The 12,844-nt window shown below is 37.6% G+C and overlaps 1 protein-coding gene across 1 annotated transcript in view; it reads left to right on the forward strand.

Annotated features, from left to right (window-relative positions):
- Nucleotides 1–12,844, forward strand: part of Megf8 (multiple EGF like domains 8) — a 120,947-nt gene that overhangs the window by 66,454 nt on the left and 41,649 nt on the right. Inside the window, exons 19-21 of the mRNA XM_083138404.1 lie at nucleotides 615–796; nucleotides 3,881–4,092; nucleotides 11,918–12,187. Of these exons, the coding sequence (XP_082994530.1) occupies nucleotides 615–796; nucleotides 3,881–4,092; nucleotides 11,918–12,187 (664 nt within the window). The remainder of the gene's footprint in view (nucleotides 1–614; nucleotides 797–3,880; nucleotides 4,093–11,917; nucleotides 12,188–12,844) is intronic.

The raw sequence follows: 12,844 nt of genomic DNA on the forward strand, positions 1-12,844 counted from the left end.
ATGTTCCCAACTGTAAAACACTGATCTAAAAAGCCATTTGAGCACAAGGCTTAACACACAAACACATTAAAAGAAAATAAAAGTTTTTTTAACGTGTTTGTGTGTCAAGCCCTGTATTCACACGGCCTTTTAGATCAGTCTTTTAATGTGTTTGTGTGTTAAGCCTTGTGCTCAAATGGCTTTTTAGATCAGTGTTTTACAGTTGGGAACATGTCAGTTTTACGTACATGGGGTCAGCTGACCAAATGTTCCTTTTATTCTTCTCTACCCAGCCTCAACATAAAATCCTAAGTACTTGTCATATCTGATGGAGCTAAGGTGTAGTTACACTGGCCTAGTTTGGTAACCTGATGAAGGGATCAGTGGAATCCTGAAACGTAGTTTTTGTTAAAATCAATACTCACTATCATAAGTACCTTTAAGTATCTACATTTTATTGTATACTAACTTATTCAACGTAAGTCGCACGAGCACTAAATATGAATGGAAGCTTTACTTCTTCAGTGTCACAGTTTTAAAAATTCAGAATTGCTACTTGTGTATCCTTCATCCAAAATTATTACACATTTTTGGTTGATTATTCACTTGAAATTTGCATTTTCTTGTTCTTATAGTGTTATGCCTACAGTCATCCAGCTCACTCTCCATGAGGAGATAAACATTACTTGTCCAGACAATAGTGTGTTGGTATATGATGGACTACCAGAATTTGTGTCCCAGGATAGTCAACATCATGTATTAGGATCATTTTGTAGCCAGGATAGCATGTACCCTCTTACTGTTCAGGCTAAATCAGGTAAGATACAGTGTTCATTTAGTGTCAATTCATTAGTTGTATAATTTTTGCTTCACTATGTGGCGATAGTAAGGTTAACCAGAGTATACTAATGTATACCGTCAACTACATACTTGGTTATAACTAACAAAAACCAAATGTCATACAAACAGCACAACAATCAGCCAGTGCTTGAAAAATTTTCTTTAAAGCTAGGCGCCAGCTCTGAAAATCAGGTGCCAGGAAACCACCTTCTAGCAATTGTGCATACTACAGAGTGGTTCAAAAGTCGCACAACCCAAACTTTAAAAATATATATCATGAAATCCTTAAGAGATATATACACCGGGTTTTCTGCACTAAACTGATCATGTAGGCTATCAGTGGGTTAATAAATTTATGTTAGCATTTATCCAAATAAAAGCAATTACATTATTAAAAAAAAAAACATTGTAAATTTGCTGAAAACATCTGAGAACTGATTTTCAACAATAAATACCAACTCTTAAACAATTTGTGGGATCATTTGTTGGTGTTTGCCTGGTTGTAAAACAGTTGCTTTGTGAGCGACTCTTTTTATTTGAAAACTTCTTGCACATGAGTGTAAGAATGAGTAGTAAAATACTCTTTAGCAATGCACACGCACTGCTCCAATAAATACGGCATGCTAAATCAATTTAAAAGAACTGGCACAGTAGCGGCGAAAGTGAGTGAAGAGAATTCAGGATAACCAGGGGTAGTCTTGGCTTCTCTCAAGAGTTCAATTTCGGCACAAAATCTTGATTTATGATTTTTCATGTAAATGTAAGACCAATGCTTAGGCATATGTTGCGTGCGTCTGTTGACAATATTTCAACCTGCTAGTGTTGCCATCTACGGAGATATGTCCCAAAAATGTCACTTTTTCACTCAAACCATAAAATCGTCAAGTCAAAAATCCATCAAATGTTGCACATGACCAGTATTGGTCATAAATGACAGATTGGCATGGCATCAGACATCTATTTATGACCCTTCGGTAATTTCTTACATATTTTTCTCTCAAAAGTGAATTTCTGGAAAAAGTGGAACGCTGCCTTCCGCCAGTTATTAATTTATCTAATTTTCTGTATGGCGTAAACTGATAATTTTTTGCATTGAAAAATGTCTTAATGGATGAGGCTTTATAATGCAGAAAACCCGGTGTAAATATCTCTTACTGTTTTCATGATATACATTTTCAAAGTTTGGGTTGTGCGACTCTTGAAACATTCTGTACAAGAAGCTGAGTATCATGGTATTCAAAACATCGCTAAATCGTCTGAGAAAGCAGGAAATGGGGAACAAAGTGTAAGAAATTGTTACTGATTCTGTGGAATGTCCACAACGTTGATAAAAAAAAAAAAATGCTAACGTACTCTGTACCGCAATTTGAACTTAGAATCATCAAAATTTCGTACATATTACAGCATAAAATCAGTTGCCAGGCTGAAATTTTTAGTCGCCATGGCAACCTGGCGACCGGGATTTTTCGAACCCTGACAATCAGTAATTCTGCTTCTCTTAAACATTGTTCTTCAAAATGCAAGTTAGGGCCTCCCCGATGGCGCAGTGGTAGTGTTGTCCTCTTGTCCCGGGTTCGATACCCGATGGAAGCACCTAGTGGTTCGAATTCCATTTTAAACTGTAGGTCCAGTACCAATTAGCCTTACTGTGCATGAAGTGGACTTAAAACACCAAATCAATCAATCAATCAAAATGCAAGTTACATGGTGCAAATAAAAAGGCTGCCATCTATCCATGAAAGGCACAACATTGTTCCAATGACTCATTCAATTGATTAATGCATGTAATGAATAATTTTGAAGTGGGTTTTGCCTCAGAAAACAAGCTATATACTGGGTGTTTCATAAATACTTGAGGGGTTACAAAAAATTATTGCAAGTAATGGAAACCAGTCCAGAACGATCGAGGAATGCAAACAAGTTTGTGCATGTATATTTCGTTAAGCTGAGAGAGTTCACATCCATGCCGTTAGGCAACACTCAGATCAGCTACATCACTCACAGTGTTTTGTACAATGTTTTGGCCCCCAAGATCACCAGACCTTACACCATGTGACTTCTTTTTGTGGGATTTTATCAAAGACAGGGTATTCATCTCACCGATGCTGCATCATATCGCAGCCCTAAGGGAGCGTATCATCACAGCTATAGACACTATCGACAGGCATATGTTGATGTGAGTGTGGTAAGAAGTAGAATATCGTGTCGATGGATGCTGTGTCACCCATGATGCACACATTGAACATTTGTGGGTGTAAAAAGAGACTATGAGTTTCTCGTTCATTCTGGACTGGTTTCATTAACATAAGTTCAATACTTTACTTGCAATAAATTTTTGTAACCCCTCAAGTATTTATAAAACACCCAGTATTTAAATATTTACTTTATATGAATTGGCTTTACATAAATAAAAACAAAGTGGCAGTAATTTATACCAAGTTAAAGTGTCACAAGCCAGAAACAAATGCTGTGTAATCAAAAAAGCCAGCAGTCCTCGGGGGACGAGAGGTCGCCGGGAGTGTCTTGATTGAGAGAGCGAAGTATTAAGTGTGTTGCGAGTGACAGTCTTAAGTTGGTCCTTTTAAAAGGTTTGACAAACCCACTGAGGACACCTTCGATGGACCGAAAAGGTGCCACGCCGTGACTCAGCCGAGGAACCACAAAACAGGTACAGTGTTGACACTTTGAGTTTATCATTATCAGTGTTTTGATATTTTGCTGGCTCGTGCGTGATCTTCCTCCCTCGCGTGTGCGAATTCTATTCAATATTGGTAAAGGGCAATGAGCGTAATTTATTCCATTACTCATACACACATCCTCTTGCAGCCAAGCAGTTTAAGCTGGTGAACGGCCTAAATGTAACGAGCCTATTTACAGAAATATTAGATACCTAAAATATCAGTAACTGGACCATTAAACCGATATGTCTGTATTGGTTGATGCTGATAGAGTTTTGATTAATCTGTCCAATCCCTTAATTATAGTATTTATGTTAACACTAGAATAAATATTCAGTTTAAAGAAAACTAGAAAATCATAATTTTCCTTTTTTTTTTTTCAGGTATTATGACAATATATTTCAAACAGGGAGAACCACCACAAGGATTTAATGCAAGCTATGAAGTTCTTAGTTGTCCATCTGAGTGTCGGAATAATAGAGAGTGTAAGCAAAGTCAGTGTGTCTGCAAGCATAATTGGACTGGACCAGAATGCAACATCCAAGTTTGCCCAAACAACTGCACTTTTGATAAGCATCAGGGCATTTGTGACAAAGTGAGTGATACATTATTTTGAAGGGGTATAATTTTATTTATGATAATTCACTTATTCTTATAGAAATCTCAATTGCTTTGTTCATCGTGGCATGCAATGGCATATTCTTCCATGTTATCTTGGTAAACCAACTTTATTCACATACAGTGAAATCGCAGTTATGCATTTCGTGATAGTACGTTTTCTTCTGTTGGCCTCTGCCAATTTCCATAATGCTGCATACTATGATATTTCAGTTATACGATTTTTCCAGTTATACGTTCAGCGATTTTAGTCCCAATAAGGAAAATACTTCAGTTATACGATTTTAACTGTGCTTGCTCGAAAGGATGCTGCTCTTGGAGTTCAAGATTTCCGTGATAATAACATGTGCCACCCATTCCCAAACATTTTTCCTTATCAGCTGCAACCATGGAACCGTGCTTCCCCGATAGCGCAGTGGTTGCGTCATCGTCTTGTAATCAAGCTGTCCCGGGTTCGGTCCCCGGTGGAGGCACACAGTGGTTTGGATTCCACTTTAAACTGTAGGTCCAGTCCCGATTAGCCTTTCTGTGCATAAAGTGGACTTTAAACACCAATTCAATCAAGCAACCATGGAACCAGAATCTCAACTTGGAATTCTATTTTTGTCATTTGAGTTAATAGCAGCTTGCAGGTGGAGAAAAGTTGTGCTGTGCCTTTTTACCATAATATAGGAAAACCTTGTTAATACAAAGTTCAAGGGATCAAAAAATGTCAACTTCGAATTAAACTACTTCGAGTTATCCAAACTTTTCAAGATAAGCCTGTTTTTCAGGTGTAAATAAAGTAGAGTATAAATTACCCCCACAACGGATGTTTTATACTTGGTGGTAGCTCAGAAAATAAGCTTTATATGTACTGTATAATAATATTGTACGTTTTAAAGAAAGTGTAAAAAATGTTACACAAAATGAGAACACGGAGCTTACGCGGACACAAAGATTTCAAGGAGATGGTTAACACCATTTATCCTGCCTAGTTATACAACCGGTTATGCATGGGATGCATGTTGTGGCAAAAGGTCTTTTAAAAAACGGTATTTTCTTTTAATTGTGCAAAGTCGTTGCTCTTCCATGAAATTCTTACAATATTAGTTCATAAGAAACCCATTTGCACGGAGACCTACGTAAAGAAAAACAAACTCGTTTATTGCAAGAAGTGAAACTCGGAAGAATCTTGACAGTAGTCACACTGGCGTGAGCAAGAGAATGGAGATAATCGGACAGAATGAATATTGGATTTTATGTGCGTTCACTAGAACATTGTCCGTTACAGGATTAACTGGTAAGAGAAGATTCTCTTGGGAGAGAACACAACCTTTCCCTGTCAAAAAAAAAAAAAAAAAAAAAAAAAAAAGAATTGGGGCTGTAAATTTCGTTCTGGTTCGGCTGTCTAAAACACATCGTAAAAAGGTCACGTTTTCTTTGCTTCAGTTAACTTCATATTCACCCCCCCCCCCTTTCCCCCTTTGCAGGGAGCAGTCCAAATTCTTCCTCAACTTGCATTGTAATCCACTCTGAAAAAGTAAACACACATCTTGCGATCTGTTTGCACCGAATGTGTATCTTAGGACACATTAAACAGTGCCGCAGTCTATAATCACTTGTTTGGATCCCACTTTAAACTGTATATTTAGTCCCGCTTAGCTCATCAGCATAAAATGAACTCAAAACAAGATTCACAAAACTTGCGTATTTTCAGATTAATCGACAATTTATTGTAGGATTCAGGAGTATTCTGGAGGTCAAACACTCACTCCACCAAAACTTTTCCTCTCGTATTCCTACATTGAGCATTGTTTTTTTTTTTGTTTTTTTTTAGTTTTTTTTCAGCTGCATGCAAACAAGAAAGAGCGACCTGAATTCTGCAATTATCGCATTACGATGCACATCAGTGGCAGATAATGAGCTGTTGTAGGAGAAGGGATGGGGTCACTTTTCTTTTACTTATCCTGCGCACACGAGCAAGAAAATTTGTGGCCAAAACAATTAGCAATGGACACCCCTCCCCTTTACTGATAGAAAAAGGGAGAAGTCACTCAGTCAACAGAACACTGTGTTGGCAAATTTTATGACCGACACAGTTGGGAAACGTATGAAGCGGGAAACGGGAGTTGCAACATATGTAAGATCAACGTCAACTTTTGAGGGAAACCTAGATGACAACGCATTAAGCGGGTTGACGATGTTTAGTTGGCCTATGTGGCTTCGATTATCTGTAACAGTTTCTCTTTTTTTTATGAAGTTCTACAGGGCACAAAGAATATGCTTTTAATGAAACTGGTTACCAGAAGTTGTCGGCTACCAGGCCAAAAGTTGCTCGCTCACGGGAAATTGCTGAATCTCGAGCTCAGAGCTAGACAGATGGGTGAGACTTCCAGGCACCACTCAACTGGCTCTGGTATTCAAAAGGATTATTCCTGTGTTATCCACAAGATAAGAATTGCGGTTTTGTTATCAGAAGGCAGGACAAGAACGAAATGTTGCATCCTTGACGTGGGAGTTTATGAATTATTGCTGTCAGAAGTGATATCTGCAAGCACTGCTTTGGAACTGCCAGGCATAACACTGGCGCTGGTAGAAGCCTCCCTCCAGACAGACTGCACCAACAAACAGGTGGCGGAATAGAACGTCCTGCATGAAAGGGGGAAGGAATTTTGTAATGGATACGAGAGCAGTGTTTCCTTATGAAATTGGTGCTGCATTAAAAAAAAAATAATAACTACAACTGCTACATGAAATAATTGCATAGCTGTGCACAGTAGTTTGCAGATTAATGAGTTCTTGTGAGGGATATTGGTGACTTTTTTTTCCACTGGTTCCTAAACCAATATCAGTTAACCGGGGTTGGAAAATTCATCTTACTTTTTCCCTGGCAAACAAGAGAGAGGAAAGTTTTGCAAGCAAGTTCCCCTTCCTTCCTCTCTCTCCTGTATAATAGGAAGGATTACGTAAAAGTGTCGATAAAGAAGTGAGAACAGTGATTGAGCCATGTTCTCAATTGTACACATACATTTTTGTGGAGGAAGGAGAACAAAGACACATCAGTCACACTTTTAGAATGTGTTAAAACTTAAAACTAGTGTTAGGCGATATATCATTCAGAAGATATATCGTGATATTGAAAAAATATTGTCCAGGCAATATTAACTAGACCAATGTTTCCCAAACTTTTTCATTTCACGGCACCCTTAGTTTTTTCAAGATTTTTTCCATGATGCCCAAGACTGAATGTAGGCCTATGTAACACTTGCAACACTCAGTTAGTGTGGTTAAGTTGCTTGCCTTATAAACACATATTTCAAATTCTGAAACATTTTATATGTAGAAAGTACTAACAAGTAAGTCTCATTTTTTGCAAATATTGGAACATTTCGCAACACCCCTGTAAGTTAGCCCAGGGTGCACCAGCGTGCACTTTTGGAATCACTGAACTAGACGATATATCGTCACGATATTTTGGCGATGTGTATTGTGTCGGCATTATATCATCATGATATTTGACTATACATATCATGTTGGTGATATATCGTCACGATATTTTGGAATATATATTGTGGAGATGATATTATTGCCGATATCACAATACTGAAAAAATATCATCTGTGAAGATATTTTCTTGACGATATATCACGATATCAAATTTCCAATATCGTCCATCTCTAGTTCAAACCCTAGAGAAAGCAGCTATTATAGCGACTATCAGTTTGGCAATAGTGCGCTTGTTCCCGATCGTAAGGCAGGAGTTCAAGGTCGTATTTTGAATGAATGAGACAGCTGCAAAAGCAAGGAAGATGGGAGAGAAAGGTCACCTGTCATACGGAACAGGCTTCTGGCATTTTTTGTCATTGCCAAGTTTTGAAAAATGTATAAAGCAGTAAAGGAGAGTTATGGTAAACATAAGATTGACATAAATATCCTAATGTTCAACATGTTTTTTTGCAAGGAATTGGCTGAACGGATTAAGCGGGTGAACTTGCTTGGATTCCTTCCACCCCCTGGCACCTTCACTGTCTATTTCCCGTTATTTTGTGAATTTACAATAAGGATTTAAAACAATTAGTGCAATATAGCAAACTTTAGTGTATATGCAGTACACCTTTTCTTTCTTTCTGTGCTTAATTTTACCATTTTAATTATCTTTCATAATAAGTTTTTCTCAGTTATACATTTTTTCCCTTCTGTCCCCCATAAGACGTATAACTGAGATTTCACTGTATTAGAAACTGCCAGAAAATTTGACATTTTTGGACTTATGTTTTACTTGCATGCATTTTTTTCCTAGTATATCATTAATATACAGGGTGAGTCAAAAGTCTTTGGACACCCTTTTATTGTGAAATCTGTAATGGGAGACAGTAGAGATGGGGCCGCAACTTGTAGGGTACATGGTGACCATGGCCGCCATCTCGAAATCCGCCATCTTGAACGCAGCTTCGAAATTTCAAATGGGAAGGGGGTCATGTAGCATATCAAATTACACTAGCATGAGCTCAGGAATTCAAAAGTGTAATTGTTTCTTTGATATCTTGTATTGTTTTCAAGTTATGAACACTCAAAGTTTGAAAATCACATACCAATGGCACGCTACATCACATGTTCTATGGGATGGCCATTACGTCCTATGGACAACCGTAGATGCTGTATCCACTCCGACTGCACCGACATGCATTCCTGTAGGTGCCTTATATCACAGGGTTTCTCAGCATACACCATCTGCTTGAGATGGCCCCTCAGATAGAAATCGATGGGAGTGAGGTCAGCTGATCTGAGCGGCCATTCCACGGGACCACGGCAAATGATTCACTTCCCTGGGAATTGTGCATCGAGCCATTGACGCACACCAACACCACAGTGGGGAGGGGCCCATCATGTTGAAAATAAGGATGCCAGTGATTGGTATGCAATATCCGGACAATGGAGAACTGGCTGATACCACTTTCCAGTGAGAGCTGACGAGTACTGTGTTTGGGACTCTTCACAAACGTTGCTAGAACCATCGTTGCAGTCTCCTCATTGGTGGCAGTCTTTGGTCGCCCACTATGTGTCCTATCTTCCACATTGCCAATTTTTTTCGGAATTTGCCAATAACATACGCGACCGTGCTGTGCGATACTGGATGTCTGTCTGGGTGCTGCAGTAGTCTTCTGCGATGTCTCTCAAACTGAGTACCCCGGATATTAGGATGATTTCTATCTTCTGTTCCTTTGTCAGAGGCATCTAATATCACCTGAAACAATAAACGTCACAATGAGACTTTTCAAACTTTGAGTGTTCATGACTTGAAAACGATGCAAGATATCAAAGAAACAATTACACTTTTGAATTTCTGAGCTCACACTAGTGTAATTTGATATGCTACATGCTCCCCTTCCCATTTGAAATTTCGAACACGTGTTCAAGATGGCGGCCATGGTCACCATGTGCCCTACAAGTTGCACCCCCCCCCCCCTACTACCATCTCCCATTACCAGATTTCACATTTTCCTGTCAGGTTTCAAAATAAAAGGGTGTCCAAAGACTTTTGACTAACCCTGTATAATAAATATATATACAATAAATAAGAATTGTTGCTGTAAATCAGGTCAAATTTTCAGAGTATGCACTGATGGCATGTGATAGTAAACAACTGAACATGGCTCAATTTACATATGGTGTTGCTTGTTTATTTCTTTAACATACTGGGTCAGTTGTTCCAACTAGAACACAGCAAATGTCCTGTAAAAGTTTGGTGTGTTCTGACAATCATGAATTCACACATCAAGGCACAAGTCAGCTCATATAGCCCTTCATATTTGAGAAATATTGTTGCAAAAGTGCAAGTTAGATACAATGTTTCCTTCCTTCTTGGGCTGTACTAAAGTGTAAATCACCAACCCTGAGACCTTCTGTAAACAAACAGTCTCACCGATTCGATGTATCACTCCGCGTCAGCTGATTCATGACCGCAATCATCTGCTGTTACACTCATAGTTCGCCGCACCTATTCATTTTATATAAGAGCCTCTGAATGTGAGAACCCACTCTCAAAACATCAGACTAATATGCAGCCGCATACATTGTTACTCTCCCGGTCATTCTCTCTTTCATAACCCTCAAAACTGCAGACACTAACACACCACTGCACTTGGATACCAACTTAAGCACTTCATTTACTGGTTTCTCAGGATACCACTGACAGAACGTTACATAAATATTGAGTACAATCTGTTTCTCACCCCTTTTCAAAGGCTGTCCTTGCTGGTGTTTTGAAAACAAGCTCTGAGAACATGGAGACCTTCCCGCACGCATAGAACTCTGCATGTTATTTTTCTAAGGATAAGTCAGGCAATATTACTAAGTTGCACTACTTCCTTGCTGTTCACATGATTATTTTTAGAAAATAACCAATGTTATAAAATATCATTATGTACACAAATCTCTAAGCTCATTGAAAGTTACAATGCATATTACTACAAAATGTTCACACTTATCTTGCCTTGCCATGTCGCCAAGTTATTTTTCGAAGTGCACTATATTTGGCGGAACAAAAATCGTTATTAGGATGCTTGTCAAAGTTTCCAACTGCAATAAATTTACAAACTTTCTTTGTCTTGTTTTGATCATCATCATCAATATATTTATTGGACTTACAGCAATGCATATGGCTTTTTATGCCCATTATATATTTTATTTACATAAGATACAATTTACATAAAATCTACAAACATATTTCAAATACACTCCTATCTATATCATCCTTAGAAGTATACATTACCATGTTATATCATTTTGTCTAAAAAAATGCAAGTAAAATATATTCAATTCACATGCAAGAAAGAAGCCAAATTTATGGGAAATGATTACTGGTGCAAAGAGTTAACCATAAAGGTGAAGCAATAAGTAAAAAAAGAAAGAGCATTGGGTTTAAAGTGAGATGTCATTTGCGGCAACGTATCCCATACTACAAATTGGCCATTGTTTTACCTTACATAATGAATCCTGTAACAACGCTGGATTTTCGTGTGGATTATTTTACTTCTATGAGTTTGCAATGCTTTCTGCATGCAGCTGGTTTTGTTTACAGAAGGTCTCAGGGTTTGTGATTTGAACTTTAGGACACAAGAATCTTCAGTTTTCAATATTTTCAAGGTGGCTGTTCAATTGGGTGTGCATTTTAGTAAGTATTATAATACTGTCAGGACAAATTTAATTGTTAAGAAATTATTAAAAAACATTAGGAAATTATTAAAACACACTCTAATACGTGTAAAGTTCAAACCTCTTAACTCCTGTGTATCTATTATTTGCTATGGGAAAAAATGCCCTTATGCACATACAGTATATTTTCAGTATAATATTGGGTTTTCTTCTTTTGATGAACTGCAAAATGTATAATGCAGCATAACACCATATGCAAACATTTTCCCACATGAAATGTAAATATTGAGACAGTTAATCACACAAAACACAGTAAGTGTTACTAAGGATCTCCAAAGTATTCTCCTCTGAATGCACTTGTCTCATCTGCCTATCTCCTTTTTGGAGAGACATTGTTCAGAATACCCATTACAGCATTGTTCAGTTCATCATCATAAATAAATATCCATCCATAGTCGTTTCCCATCTGGAAAGCTGATAGTTATTAAAGAGGCATGGATGGGGAGAACGCATGCTATTTTTTCCAGTAATTAATATGTCTACACAACCAGTGAAAGGAAATCGTTTGTCTGGGGGGTAGTTGCCATGATTACACCTCACTTCTAGGAGTTGAAACTCATTGGTTATGGGTTATAAATATCTTACCATGCTTTTATATTTTTCAGGATTATGGACGGTGCTACTGCAATCCAGGTTTTGTAGGAGAAGACTGTTCAGAAATATTGTCAGATTCCCAAGTTATTTTCACAGAGCTCTTCAATACGGACAAGTTAAGCGACAGTTTTGACCACCTTCGTAAGATGTTGCCTCGCTTTGGTCACACTCTTGTATCAGATCCTCGTGGTTCACTCTGGATGTTTGGAGGACTTTCTCTCTCACATGGCCCACTCAATGACATGAGACTTTTTGATACAAAAAACAATACTTGGATGCAGGTAACATTTTTTTTTCTAAGTCATTCTGCAAATTTGTATGAGAAGTGATTATGTTAAAGGGGGTAAATTAATAACAGCATAGCAGTTTGAAGCCTAAGATTATTTTTATTGATATAAACATGGTTTTCATATACCATAGCTTTTTTTTTCTACATATTCAGCATCTATTTCAAAGCAGGGCTCGTTTCAGTCGCCTGGTAACACATTAAATTAGAGATTAATGAACCATTGATGCTCTTCATGGAACATTTGATATTTTGTATTGGATTGGTAGAATCTGTGAATTTTATATTTGTGACTTGGTATTGGTTGAATTTTCATGTCAGTCCATCTCTTTATGTACAGTGTACAGTGAATTCATGCTCTTCAGATTTTCATATTGTTTTATCTGAAAGTACCGGGAATACAAATTTCTGATTTTTTTCCGGTCATTAGTTTTATTATCATTGATTGATGAAAAATTAAAAATCAGATTGTTCACTATTTGAAAAGTAAGGGAATTTGATTTGACAAAATAAGTGTGAAACCTGTTATACCAACTTTTCAAATAGCCAATATTGTAGTTACCTTCTTGTTAGAGTCAGTTCAGTCTGTGATCAAATAGTAATTACAATATTATTTAGTGTACAGTAACATTTGGATTTCTATGGTGTTTGC

This window comes from Lepisma saccharinum, chromosome 1 (genome assembly GCF_977018435.1).
Source record: "Lepisma saccharinum chromosome 1, izLepSacc3.1, whole genome shotgun sequence".
Taxonomy (NCBI): Eukaryota; Metazoa; Arthropoda; class Insecta; order Zygentoma; family Lepismatidae; genus Lepisma; species Lepisma saccharinum.